General features: G+C 41.2%; 1 protein-coding gene across 4 annotated transcripts in view; it reads left to right on the top strand.

The window, feature by feature from the left end:
• The window catches only part of DSP (desmoplakin), a 50605-nt gene that overhangs the window by 15799 nt on the left and 13511 nt on the right, over positions 1-21295 (top strand). For all 4 annotated transcript variants that reach the window (XM_074543922.1, XM_005481714.4, XM_005481713.4 and 1 more), the window contains exons 2-17: positions 4942-5044; positions 6719-6867; positions 7209-7383; positions 9995-10123; positions 11272-11322; positions 12390-12551; positions 13489-13593; positions 14769-14864; positions 15094-15219; positions 15959-16111; positions 17156-17310; positions 17712-17838; positions 18373-18577; positions 19087-19304; positions 20048-20214; positions 20566-20704. In XM_074543922.1, the coding sequence (XP_074400023.1) occupies positions 4942-5044; positions 6719-6867; positions 7209-7383; positions 9995-10123; positions 11272-11322; positions 12390-12551; positions 13489-13593; positions 14769-14864; positions 15094-15219; positions 15959-16111; positions 17156-17310; positions 17712-17838; positions 18373-18577; positions 19087-19304; positions 20048-20214; positions 20566-20704 (2260 nt within the window). The remainder of the gene's footprint in view (positions 1-4941; positions 5045-6718; positions 6868-7208; positions 7384-9994; positions 10124-11271; positions 11323-12389; positions 12552-13488; positions 13594-14768; positions 14865-15093; positions 15220-15958; positions 16112-17155; positions 17311-17711; positions 17839-18372; positions 18578-19086; positions 19305-20047; positions 20215-20565; positions 20705-21295) is intronic.

Raw genomic sequence — 21295 nt, 5'->3', positions numbered from 1 at the left:
TCAAACAGGTTTGTGTGGAGGGGGATGGGAAGTGTGAAGAAAAAGAAGCGCAACTTTTTTGCTGTTGTTGAATTATGGGAATTGTTCAGTATTCTGGATCTGCTAGAAGACTTTTTCTTAAGGCTTCCTCTGTTTTTTGGATGAATAAAAAAAATAAAAGCTTTGAATTTTTAAAAGGCTGGAAGTTTTGTGGAGGGCTTGGAAAATTTAGCAAAGAGTACAATAAGTAATTTTAAATAGTATCTTCGGGACAAGAGCAACCTCTTTGTGCAACCTCCCAAAGCTTAGGGAGTTGTGAAGCTGTGGGAAGGCTCCTCAGAATTGCTGGATGTGTTTCTCTGTCTCCTTTGCCCTGCTTCTCTATCACACTCTGGATAGGCCAGCAGCCTCTGGATGTGCAGTAGCAAAGGCGGACACTGGAGCAGCCCCCACAGTGGAGGTGTTTGTGCTGGGGTGTGCAGGTCTTGCAGCAGCAGGAGGCAAGTGAGAAAGCAGAAGGTAGCTGGCTCCCTTGCCCCTTGGGTTCTGCAGTGATATCAGCTCCCACAGTGGGCTGTGAGGGTGCAAGCTGAAGGTATTATAGAGAAGTATTTGGTGTATTCAAAACATATCCCCTAGGATAATTTTTTGACTGCTTGAATAAATCGGTGCCAGCAGTACCCAGCCCTGCTGTGTTCTGGGGAGGTGGGCACTGCTGACACGTCTGTCTCTATGCTCATAACTCATCATATGGCCTTGAACACGTTTCTCAGTCCCTTTTAAAGGAAAAGCAGGAGTAGTTCTTTCTTGTTTCAGTAGAGCTGGGGGGCTTGTAAGGATCACTGGTACTGCTCATCAGTTAAACACAAATCCCAGTTCAGACACTGGGGATTCAACAGTAATGGCTGGATTTAGCTCAGTTGGGATATATTCCAGCAGGGAGGTGTTGCCTGAACTGCTATCCTGCCCAAATCCCAGTGGCAGCAGGGGTTGGGCTGTCCTCTCATTTCTCAGGGAGAGCTGGAGGGTGGAATAGCAAGGGAGCAGTGTGTTCTGCCTTGACATGCACTGAAAAGGGTGGCTCCTGTACACAATGACGACAGGGAGATGCTATGCCTTTCCTAGGGCTCTCCTGACAGTGGAGAGCAACAGGCCATTTCAACATCCCAAGTAAAAGCAATTCATCTGTGTTTTGAAGTGTTTTCATAATTTTAAAACAAAGCCACTATCCCCTTTTATTTTCCTTTGTTCCTTTAATAGTTAATGACTATTAAAATTATTTTAATGAAGAACTCTGCTTTAATAGGACCTTTTTGAAATTCATGAGTTGCCTTCCAAATAAGTGCCATGGTCTAAAGTGAGTTGCAGGGACAAATACGTAGCTAAGGTCAGAAGCAGTCCAGTCTGTTTCCCTCAGCACTGTTCTGCAGGGTTTACAAAACCAAAGCAGCACAGCAAATAGTCAGGCTATTGCAAATGTATATATTTATTAGTGACAGACCCTGCACTCTTTTGTTATGAGTCCTTCTAAAAGACCAGCTTCCAGTTCTTGCCAGTTCTGCTGGAATGGTTGATAACATATGCTGCATTTGCAGGGGTGCAGTAAAACAAATGAAAAATCTGCCCATATTTTCACTGCATGGTGTGCCCACAGTGTTGGATACAACAGGATCCTATTCATATGTGCGAGGTTTAGATGCTGCCAGAGTTAAATCAAATTGTCATAGCAACAGTAGGTGTTAAAATGACCAAACATTACTCTAAACTCATTCAGTTTCATGTAAACAAAATCAGACAAAACAAGAGAGGCATTGACAAAATACCATGTAATGTAACCCACTTAATCTGTGTTTTCTGAGGATTGTTGGTATCCTCCATTTTTCTAAGGGACATGAATATATTTTTATGTAACATGTAGGTTACATGTTTTTACTTTAAAAATCTAGCTTTGTTCTTGCCTGTCCAGCATGTTCTGGGCTTGGCTCAGTTTGTTTGGTCCAGTATTTTCTGTGTTGGATATGGTTTTAGTTTGGCTGCCTGTTTCCTACTGCCTCAAGGTTGGTTGTCTTATTACTCTGAACTGGAGCTTCTGCTTTGATCTGCTCATCCCCATTGAAGGCCTGTTGACTTCATTAAAAGGTAGATTACACTGAAGGACTTTGAAACTTCTAATGGAGTACCTTCCTGTCACAAGGGTGAAAAGTATTGAAGATGTGTCCCTGTGGGACTGTGTTAGTGCCGTCTGATGTATCAACATCAGTATATGCCTGTTAAGGTGTTGTCTCACCAAGTATTTTTATTTTTAAAGTTCAGAGATTGATTTATGCCCTTGGACGTGTTTGTACAGATAAATCCCCTTCAAATTTGAAATTCTTGATTTCTGTTGGCTTCATGGAGCTGTGGCATCAAACATCAGCTCCTATGCTTCTGATTACTCCATGTAGCTCTGGTCTTCTGACAGATTTGAAAGCAAATGCCTCTAACAGGCCATGACCTTTTTATTGTTATAATGGGATTTACCTCTGTTTTTTCACTGGCAAAACTGGTTAGATTTTTAACAACAAAGAAAGCATTAATAATATAGTGTGCTCTTTTCTGTTTTCAATTTGTATGGCTACAGCTTCTGCCATTATTTTGGTTATATCTTTATCTGCTGGATTGGAGAGCCTTAAATATGTACTGCTTTCTTCTTGTGAAGGTCCCTATGAACTGTAAACAAGTAACTTGTTACTCTATTTGAAGACCTAGATAGGGTGTACTTAAGCCTCTCATTTCCAGGCTTCTGCTCCTGCCTTTGAAACAGTTTTGTGCATCTATATTTAGCTATCTTCAGGTTTTCAATTTTTTAAATTATTTGGGCAATAATTACGGATGTGGCATTCAAACATCATTAGAATGAACACAAAATGCTTGTATTTCTACTTGTTTGTATTTTAATTTAATAGTTTGATTTATTTGAAAATAGCTTTTCTTCACAATTTCTTACCATGTTAACTATAATAGCTGTTGTTTAGACCTCTTGTCATGGTGGAGTAATGTCTTTGAGTTCAGTGAAGTTATCCTGAAGCCAGTGGAGATAGACTGACTGGTTACAGTATAAATCTGGTCACCTTCTATACTTTATTTGGCTTTAATGGATATCCAGCATTTGTAGCTGCCAGAACATGATGGAAAAAGGGATTCAAGAAAAAAACTCTTCCAGTGTTCTAAAAAGAGAAAATTGCTTGGAATGCTCCTCTCTCTTTTTTATTATGTTTCATTCATGAGAATAATTGTGGGTGTAATTAAATGTAAATTTCAGATGCAGTCAGATATTTCTATATCTAAACACAGCAGTGATGCCTAAGGAGAAGGACTGATTTAGAAAAGGAAGCTGACACAAAGCCTGGCACAAAATCAGACCCGTATGTTATTTTCCATGATTGTTTTCTTTAAGCTGTTTCCAAGACACACAGGGGTGCATAGCACAGAGGGGCGCAGTGTTTGTGCAGCCAAGGGGTCACAGTACAAGCTGGGGGCTGCATGTGTTCAGCTTGTTTCATGTCACCCAGTGACTCTGCAGTTTTGTCTCTGCACCTCTGAGGGTCTGTTCCCTGGTACGGGGGAAGTTGCTGAAAAGTTGCTCAGACCTTTTCTGTTTCTTCCAGATGAGCTGACAGGAGAATGGCAATGCTGCTGGTGCATCAAAAGCACACACTGCAGAAGAGCTCTTAAAAATATTAAATGTTTCTCACTGCTCCAGTGATTTTGCCTTTGGACAGTTCTGCTATTTCATTGTCACAATTGCTTTTATGAAGGATTGTCAGAGTCTGTTCAAGTCAGTGGAAAGATTTCCATTGAATCCAGATTGCTTGTTGGCTCCGAGTTGGACAGGTTCACACTGGTGCTCTTGTTGGCATTAGTGTTGTAATGTGTCTGAATGTGAACTGAATGTCTCTTCAGTGATTTGTAATGGAAAGGGTTACCTACTGTGAGCACAGGAGTTAGAAAGTCAGGCAAGGCTTGGAAACACCTTAGCTCTTACTGTCTGTTAGTTAGGTTTGTTTTAGTTTCACTGGCAAGTGTTTGGGTTTAGGAGCCGCCTGGGCTTGCTTGGGAGGTCTGATCCCATCACCAAGGAATGGTTCCTCACTTGAATCACCTCACCTCCATTCAACTACAGTGGTTCACTTTGATGGCTGAGTCCTAAATGCTGGCAAATTCACATTCTGGGAGTATGGATGCAGTAGATTATGTGCAAGATAACAACAAAGACCCCGTTACCTGACTCAGTTTTTTCCCCCATTAGTGTTTTTTTACTTAGAGACTCCAAAGTCACACTTCATGTATTTGAAAGAAAGCATGTCCCCTGACTCCAAGCTCTACATCTATTTTTGTAGTAGCTTGTGTATTTTGCAATTAATTCCCAAGACACTGCACTAGCTTTGTGCATTTCTGCTGATAAAAGGGCCCTTCTTACACTTGTATGGACTTGTGTGCTCCCGTGCTTGCCTAGCTGAGGATCCTGCTTTCCTTGTGTGCCCTGACATTTGATGGCTGGTGTGATAACATGAACAATTACATCACACAAAGGCTATGCTCTAATGTATTGACTTTAACAAAGATTGTGAATAATTCATTCTCGCTGTAAAGCTGCCAAAGTTTTGTCTATCAAAGCAGCAAATACCTGTGCTGGAAGAAAAACTTTCTCCTTTATGGCATGCCAGTTTCCACGTTCTACGCTGTCCTGTGGGAAAGTCAGTCTGTGCCTGCTGTTGCAGGACTATAAAGTGGCTCTGCCATCATGGAACTGTCGTTATAATTTCCCAGTGCAGTTGAAGTGTGTGTGTCTCTATGAAACTATACAAGGTGGATTATTCTGTGTAACTTCTCTTAAGTGTTCTCAATTTGTGTTACTTGTATTTCTTCAAAACATGTAATTGCTCTGTATTTACTTCATCATCTTTTTCTCCCCCACAACAGCCAGAATGGGACCTGTACCATGTCCAGACGCCAGAACACCATCCAAGAGCTTTTGCAGAACTGCTCGGATTGCCTGACGCGAGCTGAGCTCATAGTACAGCCCGTGAGTGCTTCTTGTTCTCCTTATCCAAACTGATTATGAATATTACATACATATTCTGTGCTGTTATCTGGACTCACAGGCTCTGCTTCTTCATCTCCTTTCTCCCCTGTCAGCTGTTTGTGTGAGGCAACAGGGAGTGGGATGACATGCCTCCTTCTTAGGTCTCTTTCTTCCCTCTGTACACTGTTCAGTAAAACTGATTGAAATGCATCTGGTTAATGAAAGGGGTCTTCTTGATTAAAAAAAAAAAGCAAAACCCAACAAACCCACCCTCAAACAGGTTCTACTGCGTCTTATTTTTCAGTTTTAGATCAGGACCACTGTCAGTGTTCACATCTGTTACTAATGACTACTTACACTCTCTTAGTGTGTTCTGTAGAATATTGTCATCGTTTTCAGGGCCGTAATGAACCTGAGCCACCTTAGGAAATACCTTCATTACCTTCATTTTATTCTTCCAGATAATTCCCAAAGAAGTAAATGAAACCAGACTAAAGTTTTCCTGGCTGTTTCAGCTCAAATGCATACACATAACCTCTGCAGTATGCTACTCTGGTACAAACCCCGAGTACCTGGGGGCAGGTTACTCACTGATGCTAAATTCACTCCTGGCAAACATGGGGTGTCCCCTGTTCCTGCTGAAGCAGAGGAGGTGCAGGGTGGTGAGTGCATCCTGCTGCTGAGGCCACTGAGATGTGAAACACTTCATCAGTCCTGGTAGTAGATGTGATTTAATGCACACTTTTGGACCCTCTGTGGGCAGAAAATTCTTTCAGAAATGAACTCTGTGGTTAGGAGTTCATTTCCTTTTCAGAGATACAGGACGTGTGAGCATGTTTATACAAAAATCAATGCCAGAGTAAATACTGCCTTTTGTTCAGGGTTAATATTATTCCAGTGAACTTGAAAGAAAGAGATGTTTACTTCCAGCTTGGTGCCACAACATGCATTGCCTGCTTTGTTTCTTTCTTTTCTTTCTAAGGGACAGAGCAATGAGGTCCATAATATTTTATCTGGAATATCAGGTCACAGCTGTATTGTGTTTTGCTCAGCATGGCTGTGTCAGTGTGCAGTGAGGTCAAAGAGCCACATCTCCCTGGTTGGAACACCATGGCCATGTTGGTCCAACTGCTCTGAGAGGGTGCATGGAGAACTTGCCTAGACTTTGGGTGATAAGGTGGGATGCAAATGTGATGGGGCATGGAGCTGGATGCAGGCAGACTGTCCTGCTTGTGTTTTTGCAGGAGGGGGAGGTCTTAGAACCTCAGGGAACCTTGTGGAAAATCAGGAGCAATATCTACTCTCTCCTACTAAGATAGTGTTTCCTTCTCATCTTCTGAACACAAAAGCACAATGTCTTAAGAAGTTAGCACATCATGTGAAGCCTTGGTTCCACTGAAATAAACATCAAGATGTGCTGCTCTTTATGGAAAATTTTGTTTGATAGCTACATTTTGATAATTTTCTTCCATATTTTGTTTTAATAAGCACTTTTCAGTGACTGTGGATCATCAACCTTCTGCCAGTGAAAACTGGCAGTCAGAGACCTGGCAGTTGAAACTTATCATGCTTCCTAAAAAATCCCCAGTCCTCACAACACCTTTTTTAAGACAATCAAAGGAAGCTTAGATGATGAATATTTAAATTAATCTCCCATCTGTTTTTTTTCATTAGGAATTGAAATATGGGGATGGTGTCCCACTTAGAGGGAACAGGGATCTGGAAGATTGTTTTGCACAGGCAAATGACCAAATGGACATCCTGGATGGACTGATCAGAGAGATGAGGCAGATGGGCCAGCCCTGTGACATGTATCAGAAAAGGTATTGTCAGGGAAGGGTTGGGGTCAGGAATGTGACTGATAAAATTTGTGGTGCCTCAAGTGCTCACCTTCCTTGGTGTTGCAGGACGTAATAGAAATCAGTAAGGTGGAACTAAATCTTTTTGGTCACACTAACATGGAGAGGGGTCTTGCAGTAACATATTTCTGATAGAAATTGACCCCTTAGTTGTGTCCATGAAATCTTAATCCGCATATTTTTTCCACGTTCTTTGCTTTCAACACTTTGTTTTGAATAGTTGGTGGTCCAGTAGGAAAGATAAATTGTTTCTGTGTTTTCTGGGTGTTTTGCTCACAGACATTAAGTGTTTCCTTCCCTTTCAGGCTGCTTCAGCTGCAGGAGCAGATGCGTGCCCTGTACAAAGCCATCAGCGTTCCCCGCGCCAGGAGGGCCAGCTCCAAAGGCGGCGGCTGCTTCTCCTCTCAGAGCGGCTCGGGCTGGGATGAGTACACAAAACGTGTCACAAGTGAATGCTTAAACTGGATGAGGCAGCAGAAGGTAAATCCGCGCAAAACCCAGGGACAATGCTAAAATTTGGTGTTGTTTATGAATGTCGCCTCATGTAGTAATGTTTTGGGTGCCAGTAGAAAAGTAAAGGTACCTGTGAATGCTTGCATGTTATTCCAAGTTCCTTTTTACCCTGCCAGTATTATACATATAGTGAATTCTCACTGAAATCCAAACATGGATTGGTGTCTTCTTTTGCAGAAGAAAAGGTGTAGAAGTTAGATTTGAAAGCTAAATGAAACACAGGTGTTAGCATAACAAAAACATTGGCATATTTGTGTTAGAGATTATTATGCTCAATATTTCCCTCCTTCCTTCCTTGCACAGATTTCCTTTGATTCATACTTATTTTAACCCTTTACACAGACAGGACCATCTTCACAGATTTAACCATTGTCCAGTGTTTTACAATTGCTCTCCCCCTCTAGTCTGTCTTTATCACAGAGAGGTAGAGCTGATTGCCACGGGACTAGGCTCTCAGAAGTCTGCTAAAATGCACACAGAAGTGCTGAAGCTACTGTTTGTTGCATTCTGAGAACAAATTTGCCAATTCACAGCTGTTGCTGATGTAATCTGAAATGGAAAACACACACTGTTTTTTGTGCTGCTGAGGTGAAAGTTCTGTTTTGAAGTGAAAGTTGTGAGTTTGTGGTTGGACAGCCCTTTCCGAGAGACAGGTAGGGAGGATGGAACAAGGTGGCAGAAGTCACACGTGCAGACACCTTGTAAATTGAAATTGCATTATTTTTATCTCTCTTTATTCGGTTGTTGCTTTGCGATTCTGTCATTATTATCTGCGTTTGGCATTTGTCAGGTGGCTCCTATGCAAACCAAATGGGGAGGGTAGAGCTCTGTAGAGTTGCAGTATTTTTAAGCGAGTGCTAGTTACAGTCCAGTCTTTGTGTGGCATGTTTTAGAGGAGGAAGGGGAAGTGGAGATGCACTCCTTGAGTGGTAATGTATATAAGCATTGTGCCTGGACAGCCACAGCCAACATCATTGCTCTTCACATGCTGTGGGAGAGGAGGCTGATTGTCAGACCTGCCATGGCTTGAGGAGTGGTGTTGGACAGACTCTGGGCATGCTTCCAGCAATGAAAGATGGGGAACAGGCTGCACCTCCCAAAGACACCACGTGATGCCCTGCTCAGACACTCTGTGCTAAACACAGGGAGCATAAGCAGCTGCTTTATAGCTGTGTTCCCACACTAAACCTCCTGTGAAAGTCAAAGGCGCTCTCTCTCTCTTCCCCTTCATCCCTACAGAAAGCTGAGGTGGGGCCAGTAAGCACTTACCTCACTGGGAAAATTTATTTTGAACTTGCCACGATGCTGCTTCTTTCCGTCGTGCCTTGCTGTGCCCCATTACTTGCTCACATCGAGATTAGGATAATGTTTCCCCTAGTAATGTGGTGAGATGTGGGAAAAAGTTCTGAGCAGCTGATGTTTTTTGCTGTTTTTCTGGTTTTTGTCTGCATGGTTTGCTGGTAGGAGAATCAGATGGTAGGGAGGGTTAGTCAAATTTCCAGTGCGGAGCTGGGGAAACTGCAGGGAAATCCAGACAGCCTTTGTTTGCATGTGGCAGCCAGCCACGGCTGCCACTGTTGCTACAGTCTCTTTGGACTGTTTAAATATAACAAGAAGGGTCAAAGTCCTCTAACTTTCAGATGTCTGAATGAAAAATGGTTTTGTTTCTTGGATCATTTTCAGCACTGCCTTTGAACCCCTACGCTTGAGTTCTGGCTTTATTGTCATCTGTTGACTCATAGAGATTTGACTCCAGGCTGGTAATTACCAAATTCAGTTCCAACCCAAGATTAGGATACCTCTTTCTTTACTGGGCATGTGCATAGACAGGCATTCAGATAGAGCTGCAGTGTGTCTTTGCAGCATAGAAGAGGATTTGGAGTTTGAGGAGCTGAATTTAAAGATAGGTGGCTTTTAATATTTGGAAAAAAATGAAACAAGGAATGCAGTCAGTTTTTGGGATAGTAATTAGCAGGTGTATTACTGTTTTTATTCTATTTTTAGACATTTTCTCTTGTCATCCTACAATAAATGTTGCTAAAATGCAAGACAAACAACACATTTTCTAATAATTTCAGTTTCTATTCTGTCGAGGTTTTTTAGAGTGACCGTATTTAACTGAAGTTGTTGAAGTTTACATGAGCAAAATTAAAATGGAAATCTGGTGTACTGGGCTATAGAACTTAATTGGGCATTTTCACATGAATTGCATGAATAGCATTGTTTGATAAGTCATGGTTTGTTTTCAGAGTGATAAGAATGTAATTTTACTGTAGAACATAAAATAACAGTTTGATCCAAAGACAACAGATGAAAATACACTACTGAGCGTGTTTCATCTAGTAGAACTTTAAACAACTGAAATATTTTTCCTATTTTGTTTCTTCTGCTTTGGGAGCCTGTCACACAGTTTAATTGATGGCAATTTAAAGAAACTGTAAAATTCTATCCTGAACTTCTCTTTATTTCAGTTTTACTCTCTACCACATAGTCAGTTGCCTTCAGTTCAATTCCTTTATGCTTCAATTTAGGCAGTAATATTGGAAATTAAAGTACCAATCCTGTTTCTTACTCTTAGGTTGAAATGGAGCAAGTGAAGTGGGGGTTTGAAGCAGCATCCATTGAGCAACAAATTTGTGAGCACAGGAGAACCCACAATGCCATCGGAGACTATCGTTGGCACCTGGACAAAGTCAAAACAGATCTGGTAATTTGCTGTCCTACCTTACACTTTGCTTGGTCTAGTTATATAGCAGTGGCTCACTGGTGTTCCACCACAAAAAAAAGGAATGTTGGGAAGTTCATTCTGTCTTCAGAAAGCACTGGTGTCATGGTAGCAAACACTTCCAACTCTTAATTCCTCGACAGTTCCTCAGAATTTTAAAACAAAAAATTAGTAGCTATTTAGCTTTTTGTTGTTGTGCACAAAGGCTGGCAAATAAATATTGCCATATTCTTTGTGAGACAGATGACTAAGAATGATTATTCTCACTTGCTGTCTCAGTATATTAAACAAGGAAGTGAAAGAATAAAGTGGGTGCTCAGATGCAACCTTGAGTCATCAGGTTTTTTCCTGTGAAAAATGCCCAAATTCTGCGCTAAGATTAAAGCTTTTCTTATGTGTTGATATTATTTTTCTTTTTTTTTTTTTTTTTTCCTCTGAGACTTCTGTTGCCCTCTGAGTCTTGTGATTGGAATAAAGAAGTGACTGAAAATACTATGTTAACTTCCTCTCCTATCAGCCCAGCAGTTAGGTATAGGAGAGAGGAGGCTTATTTAATTTCCATTCATCTTTTCTCTCAGTTGGCAAGAGAGAGTTCAATCTAAAGAAAAGGTAGTCTGTTCTGGAGCCCTGATCTCTCAATAAAGCTGAAGAGTGGAAAGGATTTTTATCCCTTTTCCCTTCTGTTTCAAATAGGAAAGGTGATAGTCTGCCCTGTGAAATACCAGTTCCAGGGCTGGGCAGGTTCCCAGCCATAGAAATGGGGATAAAGACTGGAGCTGTCTGCTCACATCATAATTTATACTAGTTCATAATCTCCAAAGCTTGCTCTAGGACTAGCTGGTGCAGGAGTTTGGTGCAGAAAGAAATCCAGTTTCAGGTGTTGTTTTGGTGTTACAGATTATGTGCAGGCTTGGATATATATACCAAACATCCATGAGAGCAGTAAGTTTGTCCAGGCCTTGGTTTTGTACTCCTGAGTCATCCAACAGAGCAAATCTGCTATTGACAGATGTCTCTTGCAGGCATTTGCCTGTTACCACCTGCAATTATGATATTGACTCTGTAGAGGAAGTACCAGCAAATAGGCAACTTGTAAAAGGCTCACTAAGTGTTTGCTGTCTCTCTTCCAGCGGGAGAAGGCTGCAGTTCATCAGCTGGAGGAAGAATATGAAGGCCTGCTGGTAAGCAAGGGATGTGGTCCTCTCTGAGACCCTGTTTGCTTTATTAGCACCAATGTGATTGTCAAGGGACACTTCAGGTTTTGACAGAGTGACAGATGCACATTTGAATAATTCTATTCAGCAGTAAACTGAAAGTGCTTTGTAGTTTCTGGAAGATTCATTCTGAGTCATGGACTTGAGATTAATGGACTTTAAGATACAGCATTGCCTGCTGTATAATTGACTTGTTCTCACAGGGAAGTTTCTAGTTTGCACCTGGTGAAGGGAGTTGGTCACCAAGCAGGTGAAGAATAGACCTCTACCTCCTTAATGGGAGTAAGTGTAATGATAAAATTACACTGTATATGAAGCTTAAGAAGTTATTCAAAGGTGGGACTAGAACCAACCAAATTCTGTGTAGGGCTGTGCATCTTCCCTGCTGTGGACCTTCATGTAAAACACAGTGAGAACCTTGTGCAAATAGTTTATTTAACACTTGGGAGCAGAATCTGATTCCTGGCAACCTGATTTCAAGCAACAGGATGTGTATTATGACGTGAAGACAAAGAATTTTTTCTTGAAGTGTCAACTGTGCAAAAGATGCTGCTATAACATCAAGGATATACTATGAGCAGCAAATGCAAGCAAAAGGATGTTAAATGTTCAGGCATTTCTTGTACTTCCCTCATGTCTTTTTGCTTGCCTTCCTACATGTCTGCTACACGTATGTTAGAAAAGACTTTGGGAAGGTACTGACAACAGGTTCCTATTCTATAAATCCTGACACGTTGTGCACTGTCTATTGCTAACAGGTTTCATGGTTCAATAAACCCAGGCACACCTGATATCCACTGCCAACAGGTTTTACAGACATGTGGGTTTTATTGTTATTTTACATTAAAAAAACCTCCAAAACAAAAAACCAACCAACCAACCAAACCCCCCCCCCCAAAAAAAATCCACCAAAACCAATTAAACAGAAAAAAAAAAAAAAAGGCAAAAGCCACGCTGTGCTCTTAGCTTTCCTTTCTCCACACAGCTCAGGCATTTATATGTTTATGGCTTCTCATATCTGTACTTCCTTGCAGAAATATTCCTTTGAGAGAATGGATCAGCTTCGCCAATTCCAGAACCTCATCCAGGCCACCAGCAGAGAGATCATGTGGATCAATGACTGTGAGGAGGAGGAGCTCCTCTATGACTGGAGTGACAGGAACACTGATATTGCCAGGAAGCAGGAATCCTTCTCTGTAAGATAGCTCAACCTCCCTATGCTTTCCATCAGCCCTCTCTTGGAATAGTCAGGGAGAAACAGCCTCTCTTGGGAGAGGCTCATCACAGGGTGTTTCTTCACTCTTTTGGAGTTCCTGGGGTTTTTTATCAACAGTTTTCAGTGCAGTACTATGTAATTACCTTTGGAGTCAGGACAGGATATTTTTTGGAGGATTTTGCTCCCATTCAGGGAGTCTCATAGTTTGTTTTGACCTTGGAATGTGGCCTTCTTGGTGCAGTCCACTACAGACCAGTGATCACCTACTGCTTGTGCACACAGCACAGCACAGTCATTGTGCTGGCATGCCAGACTAAGGGACTGGAATCAAGCAATTTTAATTCTCCCTGTTGGGACTATGCAGGGGTCAGAGGTCCCTGTATTTGGCCATGATTATCTGTCACCAGGAAGCAGAGCTGTGCTCTGTTCCTGATGGCTCTGCATGCAGCACATTGCATGCAGGGTCAGATGTAGTTTGCCCTGCTCCTTGTTGTCTGTGGCTGTGTAGGGAAATTGAGCATGTGTGTTTGTTTAACCAGTATTGGTGCTGATCACTAAACTGAAAAAAGAATGTAGGTTCACACTATTGTGAAAGTGCCTTTTTTTAGTTCAGTTGTTCTGGGTGTTGCAAGAGGCAGTGGTTTTTGCTTCCATCATTTTTAAGAAAGACAGAACTTTATGTGCTTTGCTCTCTGAAAAAGCAAGCCCAGAGACTAGAATTGAGATGATTGCACCTTCTTTGATTCTACTGGCTTCATAATTAACTTCAGTACACCTAGTGGAAACACTTTATAGTGTTAGAGGGGATAATTTTATATTATCACAACTATCTGGGAAATTTTAAGCAGATGAAAACACTGTTCTGGCTGTGCAGTGTACCTTTGGGATTAGTTTAATGCTGTGTTTTGGTTATTTAGAAACGTATGAGTGAACTGGAGGTTAAAGAAAAAGAACTCAACAAGCTAAAGCAAGAAAGTGACCAGCTAGTGCTCAATCAGCATCCTGCTTCAGACAAAATTGAGGTGAGTTAGACTTTGTGTGATTTCACTTGCTCCTTTAGTTGCTACATGGGAAAAGTCCTCAGTGAAAGTTCACATACAAAGTGGTGCATTTGGGCTCAAGAAGGGTTTGCCTGCCCAAAATCATGCCCATTTTACCCAGCTTTAAGGACTGCTCTAATAAATGTTACTATCTTCCTCTACAAACCTGGCCATTAACAACTGCATGGTGATAGATGCAAGTAAAAATGAAATCTAAGCTTAGGGCGTTATCTGAGTGTGTTGAAATTGCTGTATCTTGATTGTGCTGACTACAGTACAGCAGAATTTATGATAGGAAGGCATGTAATTGCTGTTCTGCTGTCTTAGTGGGTATGTTTTGAAAAAAGCCACACCCTTTGTTGAGGGTTTATGTTTAATCTAAGTGCAAATACTTTCTGCAGCTGAAACTCATAGTGCCTTTCTATGGCTTAGCCAAGACACTTTTGCTTTCACAGCTTGATGTGCACTTACTTTTTAATTAAAAAGGCTGCAAAAATTTGGACAATTTATTAGGAGATGCTGTAGTTGTTGCAGTTTCAAGAGTGCATAACAACATTGCAACTAAAGAAACTAAAAGGAAAAAAATATCTTTTCTGCCTTTCAGTATGTTTACTTGATTAACTGTTAGCATATTGTGTAAAATCCTATTTCTCCTGTAGTCAGATTCTCTCTTAAAGGAAAGATTCTTTTAAGCTCCAGCAGTGAAGTGAAAGTTGTGTGTCATTTTTTAAAGAATATACATGGCTGCTTGAGTGTTTTGAATTTAAAAACAACTAGCATAAAATATAATGTTTGGTGGTGTTCCCTGAAAGAATGAGAACATGGCCATTTGCAGCTGAAATACTTTATTTGCACTACTCTTTGTGCATTTCACCCCTTTCTGTTAATGCACCTGGGGCTTTATGTTGATCAAACAAGTTCAGGTCACAAACAGATTTCTCTTTGTGTCTCATAAGCAGGTATTTAACTCATTTCAGGTGGATGCTTAGAAGTTGTGAAGCCATTTGCATGAATGATATTGTACTGGTATCCATGAATTTGTTTTAGCAGATTTTTCATTTGCATTTGTGTGAAGCATAGATAATTTTGCTTGAGTCTAGGTGTGGGAGAGAGATCAGTGTGGTGGCCTGAATTGTGTATATTGCTGTTTTTCTTAGGCCTACATGGATACTTTGCAAACTCAGTGGAGCTGGATTCTTCAGATCACCAAATGTATTGATGTTCATCTGAAGGAGAATGCAGCTTACTTTCAGGTGAGTAGTGATATGGAGAATTCACACAACTTTAAAAAAGGTGTGAATCCCATCAAAGACATATTTATTGTGCACACATATATTTACTACAGCACACTGTTGTGATGTTATAAATGTTACCATTTATAACGAGAGGTGAACTGGGATTTCTCATTAAAAGAGTTCATCAATTTTTAGCAGACATTTTTAAGAGCTACACACAGCCAAATTCACAACTTTTCTCCTGTAGTTCTTTGAAGAGGCCCAAGCCACGGAGTGCTACCTGAAAAACTTACAAGACTCTATCAGAAAGAAGTTCATCTGTGATAAGAGCATGTCACTGCAGACTTTGCTGGAGCAGATCAAAGAGCTGGAGGTACTGTCATACTCACCTGACAGGTTATGTTCTGCTTTTCAGGGAAACCAGCTGTCCTCTTTAGATAACAAATGTAAACCCAAGTGCACTGCGATGTTTGAATACAGTACTGTATGAACTTGAGACAACTATATTTTTAAGTCTGGAATGAGTCCAACAGATCCCCAATTTTCTGACATGTTAACAAATGGGAAAAAAAAAATTTTATTCTTGTGTGGTAGAATAGATTTTGCCTCAAAGGATAAACACATTTGATAAATGATTCATCATGTCACTTTATCACTGTAGTCTCTTTGAAAGGATAGAAGTCAGCTTTTTTAGCTCTTATCACGAGTTAAGCACTACAGTCCCAAATTGGAGAAAAATTGTCAGTGGTGTAAAAGGCCAATTGATGAAGTCAGGTTTGAAAGTGTAATTGTTGCCTTTTTTTGTTAGCATTCATTTTGTTAGATTTTTTCAATTTATGCCTGTGTTTCTTAAACACCACTTTAACCACATTGAAGATCTGTATGAAAAACCTGCTATGCAAATCTTGCAAACTTTGCATTTTGCCAGAGCTGCAAAGATACTTAGATGTTTCTCAGCTCTTTTTAAAACTGCAGTTTTACATTGCAGGCCAAAGGCTCATCCCATTGGAGCTAAAGTAAGTTTTGCCTACTGTAAGTTTCAGATGTATTCCTCTCTTAATAAAGCCTTTTATTTTTAGAATAAATTTGTAACATATAATTAATCTTTGCAGAATGAACGAGAGAGAATTCTTGAATACAAGAGGCAAGTGCAGAGTTTGGTGAATAAATCCAGGAAGATTGTGCAGCTGAAGCCACGTAACCCAGACTATCGGAGTAACAAGCCCATTATCCTCAAGGCTCTGTGTGACTACAAACAGGATCTGGTATTGTATCCCTTTTTAGCTGAGAATGAACATTGTGTAAGCTAGACCATTGCAAATTACTTAGTAAGAAGACCATTGAGCTGGTAGGTGTAACCCCTTTATCTGGTTTTAGTCAGCTTGAATTTCTTTGATGGAAGAAGCCCTGCATTTCTTGGCACTATGAATAAACAAGTAGGTTCTTATTGGTTAATAAATCTAGTCAAATTACTATTATCAATCTATTAAATAGCATTAATACTCATATTTCAAATTTGAACATAAAAGTCTTATGGCTGATAAGACTGAAATTGTTGTACAGATGTCTCTGTGCATCCACACCTTTTTTTATTTTGGTTATTGCTCACCTTTCCAGTGCTTCTCTGGATTCTTGGGTGAACAATTCATCTAACAAAAGTGAAGAATATGCAGTTATTCATTAGTATTCCCATTTCTTTTCTGGATGGACTATGAAATTAATTATGGTTTTTCTTCCTCCTCAGTACTGAGGCTGCTTGGGTTTATTTCTTTTTTTTTTTTTTTTTCTTAATAATAAATTTAGATGTGCTTTCTGCTTATGTGCTTCTTCCTGCACCATGGCCACACCTGTGGCTGGCTGGTGTCAGGATTTCTGGCAGTTGGAGCTGGTGAATCTGGCTCTGCCACACTCACTCCCAGTCCCTTTGCAAATATGGATGCAGCACTGAATGTCGTCATGCCTTCAGCTCACTGGCTGAAAGCCATGCATGGTTGCCTAGCTTACCCAGGCCGTGTGTCCACATTCAGTCTTTGTTAGGGCAAGCCCCACATCTGATGATCTAGCAGACTGGGGTTCTCTGGCTCACTCTTGGGCTTTTTTGGGTTTTCTTCACGTGGAAACCAGATTCAGGGGGAAGGGGTTGGTTGATCTGTACTGATCTATTGCCCTAATGTGAAGCTGAGATGCACACCCGGACCAGCTGGGAAGCGCTCCTGCTTCTGTGATCTAGGTGCACCTCCCTTGTCTGTCTCTCCTGGAAGCCCCACCTTAGTTAGCTAAGGAGAAGCCCTGTTCTGTGTCCCTTGCAGAAAACGGTGCGCAAAGGCGATGAGTGCATCCTGAAGGACAACAACGAGCGCAGCAAGTGGCTGGTGACCGGCCCTGGAGGAGTGGACATGCTGGTGCCATCTGTCAGCCTTATCATCCCACCCCCCAACCCATTGGCAGTGGATCTGGCTACCAAGTGAGTTGCTGCCCGAGTTTGGATGCTTGCCACTGGGGTTAGAGTTCACTCAAAACAGCAACCAGTCACAAAATATGTTCTGTGCCTTGCTCAGAGTGCACTGCCCCTGCCCCTAAAGGTGGGGGATTAAGGACTAGAACCTTCACTTGAGGAAACTCACTTCAGTGAAACTTGCTGGGATCCAGGCTGGGGCCTAGAAATGTTTAAAAGTTAATATCTACACTGTTTTTCTTATCTGTATTAATGAAAGTCAGGTATAAATTAATTTCCAAGATTTTTTCAAGTAGAGAACAAGCCTTAACGTGCTCCACATCTGGTGGATATTTCTTGGGATATTTTGTATCCATGCTACAAGGACAGATGCATTTTGATCATGCTTTTTTTTTTTTCCTTCATACTAGAATTGAGCAATACTATGAAGCTATTTTAGCTTTGTGGAACCAGCTGTATATCAACATGAAGAGCCTGGTGTCCTGGCATTACTGCATGATTGACATTGAGAAAATCAGAGCCATGACTATTGCCAAGGTAAGACACCAGCTGGCCTTGCCTGCAGACCAGAGACATCCATGACCTGATGTCTACTGTCCCAGACAAACCCTGCAGTATCCTGTGCAGATGTATGTTCTACAAAACCACAGGCCTTCTTTGGCTGGGTTGCACAAAAACTCGCACATATGGGAGTTGTAATTTTATTAAGGGAGAAACAAAATGTTTTCCTACTCAAACAGATAAGCAGAAAGATTAGCTAAGGGTCTTTATTACATACTTGCTGTATTAGCTCCCACTGTACAGGGGCATGGATAAACAGAATAAGAGGTAGAATTTCAAACTGCTGTTAAGGTATGAAATGATGGTAACAAGGATAGGTTAACTCAGATGGTACTCTTAGCAGCACACTTTTAGAGGCAACCTAGTTAGGATTTATTCTAAAGTGTGATTACTTTGGGTTTTTATAGGCTTATTAGTTTGTTCCTTAATGATTAACTACTCATAAAACTTCCCCAATTGCTTTTTTTTTTTTTCCCTTTTATTTCAAAATTACCTTCTTCCTTATTTCAGCTGAAAACAATGCGTAAGGAAGATTACCAAAAAATAATAACTGACCTGGAGATCCATTATCAAGAATTCCTCAGAAACAGCCAAGGCTCAGAGATGTTTGGTGATGAAGACAAACGAAAGATGCAGACTCAGTTCACTGATGCTCAGAAGCACTACCAAACCTTGATCATACAACTGCCTAATCAAGCACGACCACCACAAACAGGTTTGTTGTCATCCTGGCTTTTGTAGAGCTTGGGTTGCTGGGGTTTATTTGTGGCAGAGGTGGCCCGTTGTGCATTCTTTTATGTGAAAATGTTATTTTCAACATACGAGTAGCAATATGTTCAAGAACTGTTCTGCGGTCTCCCAACATAACAAAACTGGCCATGCACAGAGGAGTGCATGGCTCCTTCCTTTGATGGGAGTCTGGTAATAGTGCTCTAAAATTCATGGAACCTGCTGAGAGAATGAGAGGAATTTAGTCCATCTGATAAATTTTCTATTATTAGGAAGCTAAATCTCACTGCTGCGTTTCAGGAAGCAAGTTTATATTTTTGTGAGGGAGAGATTTCATTCTCTGAAACAGCTGCCTAAGGCCCAGATCTTCCACCTGTATTCAGTTCTACAAGTCAACTCAGTGCTTGGGTCCCTTGGGCACTGCCTTGGCTTTCTCCATGTTCCTGCTCAGCTCTCTGGCAGTTGATGCTTACCCAATTCATTTTACCATTTCAGTGGTCCCAACTGAGTGCTGTCCCGTGGGTTCCTCAAACACCATAATTGTTAATGAGAGAAATCGAGAGTATGAGAAGCAGGAGGCCTGGCTGCTGATGGAGCTTCAGAAACTTCGGCGTCAGATTGAAGCTGCTGAGATTCAGATGGTTCAAAGAGCTCCTCTTGGAGTGGATCAAGGGGCTATGCATGACTTTTCAGCCAGAATAAAGGACTTAGAGGTAACCATAGATGTTTGTCTTTGAGAGTCTCAAGCTCTGTATGACTCTATGCTGCAGTTCTGTTTATGATCAGCTGTGAAAGACACATATCCTTTGCAGAATAATCTCAGTTGGAGGCTAACCATAATGATTTGGATTAGAATTTACCTTCCAAGTAGAAAAAGTTGACTCTTGAACTTTAAAAATCAAATTCTGCCAGGCAAGGAATACAGAAAGACTGATTTCAGGTGGCTGTAAGTTCATGTTATGCCTCATCCAGAGTAAAGCACCATTAAAATCCTTTTCCAAGGACTTCATGTAACCACCTACCTGTAAAGTGCTGTATGTGGGATACAGACTGGATACACGAGACTTACTATCCCTCTACTAGCTCTTTAGATTTGTGGGAGACCATGGGAGGAAGATTGGTACAAAAAGGTGACAGGTTTGGCATGTGAGAAATTCCCATGGGGCAAGGAGATTGCAAAGGTATCAAGAGCAGAAGCACCTTGGCATGTCAGAGCTGAGTTTTGGAGTGTAGATTCTCAAAAAGACATATGACCTATTGTGGACTAAAAAGAAATTGCTCAGTAGTGCTTGCCTTGAAGAAAGTAAGCTCAGCCACTTCTTCAGTCCTCAGTCATGCTGGTTATGTATAAAGAGCAGGCTGCTTGGATAAGGAGACCAATTCTGTGTGAATATAGAATAAAATGATCACTCAGCCAACCAAAAATGTGTAAAACAGGCATTTTCTTTTTCTTTAGGGTGTGCAGAACGACTCTCAAATAATGGCTGAAACCCTCAATAAGCATAAGGACTTGCTGCCTAACTTCAGAGGCTGTGAGAAGTATGTATACTTGCAATCAGAGATAAATGCCCTCTTTCAAAAACTGGAAAATATTAATGGTGTTTCTGCTGGCTACTTAGACAGGTAAGTAAATTGAGGCTCTTGCAATAAATATTCACTTTTCACATAACTCATAGTCCAGAAAGCTCCCTTTTGCTACCAGCAAAATAGTAGCAAAATTACACCTTCTCTGCAAAGTGTGTACATGTTGATAGAAACAGACACATGAATTTCTTTTCTTTTCTTTTCTGGAGCACTTTAAAAAAGAAGGTGAGAAACGCGAGTGTCACATAAATTTCTTGTGTTACCTATTCTCTTTAGCCAATCATCTGCAATTACTTAAAAATATCACTGTTCCTTTCTTAGTCCTTATATATAATGGATTAGTCCTTAGTCCTTCCTTATAATGGATTTGCCTTGTATCATTTATTTTAGCTTGAATGCACTGAGGTGTCTGCTCCAGGTTATTCTGCAAACAGAAGATGTGATCAGAGTTTTTGAAGTCAGGCTGTCTGAAGAGGAGACTGTTCCTTTGGATCTTGATAAAGTGGAGGCTTATCGGGCTTGTCTGAAGGTGAGGGACCAAAACCCAAGGACACACCAAAACAAAATTGGTACCTGCTGGCACTGATCTGTTGAGCTGGGGGAAACCTTTCCAAAACCACAGGAAACAGAAATGCTGATCCTGTTGTATTTTATGCATAGACATACAATGTTTTGTAAATCAGGCACATTCTTGCTGGCCGGTCCAGGGAGGGGATTGTCCTGCTCTGGAGCTCTGCACTAGTGCAGCTTTCCCTTGAGTCCTGTGTTTAGTTTTGGGTCCCACAAGATAAAAAAATGTATGAAGTTATTAGATGGTGTCCAAAGGAGGGCTGTGAGAATGGTGAAGGGCTTTGAGGAAGCTGTATGAGGAGTGCCTGAGGTCACTTGGTCTGTTTGGCCTGGAAAAGAAAAGACTGAGGGGAGATCTCATTGCAGTCTACAGCTTCTTCAAAAGGGGAAGAGGAGAGGCAGACTTTGATCTCTTCTCTGTGGTGATCAGTGGCAGGACCCAAGGAAACAGGAAGGAGCTGTGTCAGGGGAGGCTTAGGGGAAGTTTAGAAAAGGTTCTTCATCCAGAAGTGGGCAGGGCACTGGAACAGGCTCCCCAGGGCAGTGGTCA

This window comes from Zonotrichia albicollis, chromosome 1 (assembly GCF_047830755.1).
Source record: "Zonotrichia albicollis isolate bZonAlb1 chromosome 1, bZonAlb1.hap1, whole genome shotgun sequence".
Taxonomy (NCBI): domain Eukaryota; kingdom Metazoa; phylum Chordata; class Aves; order Passeriformes; family Passerellidae; genus Zonotrichia; species Zonotrichia albicollis.
The sequence above is the reverse complement of the archived record's forward strand: the minus strand, read 5'-3'. Positions and strand labels throughout refer to the sequence as shown.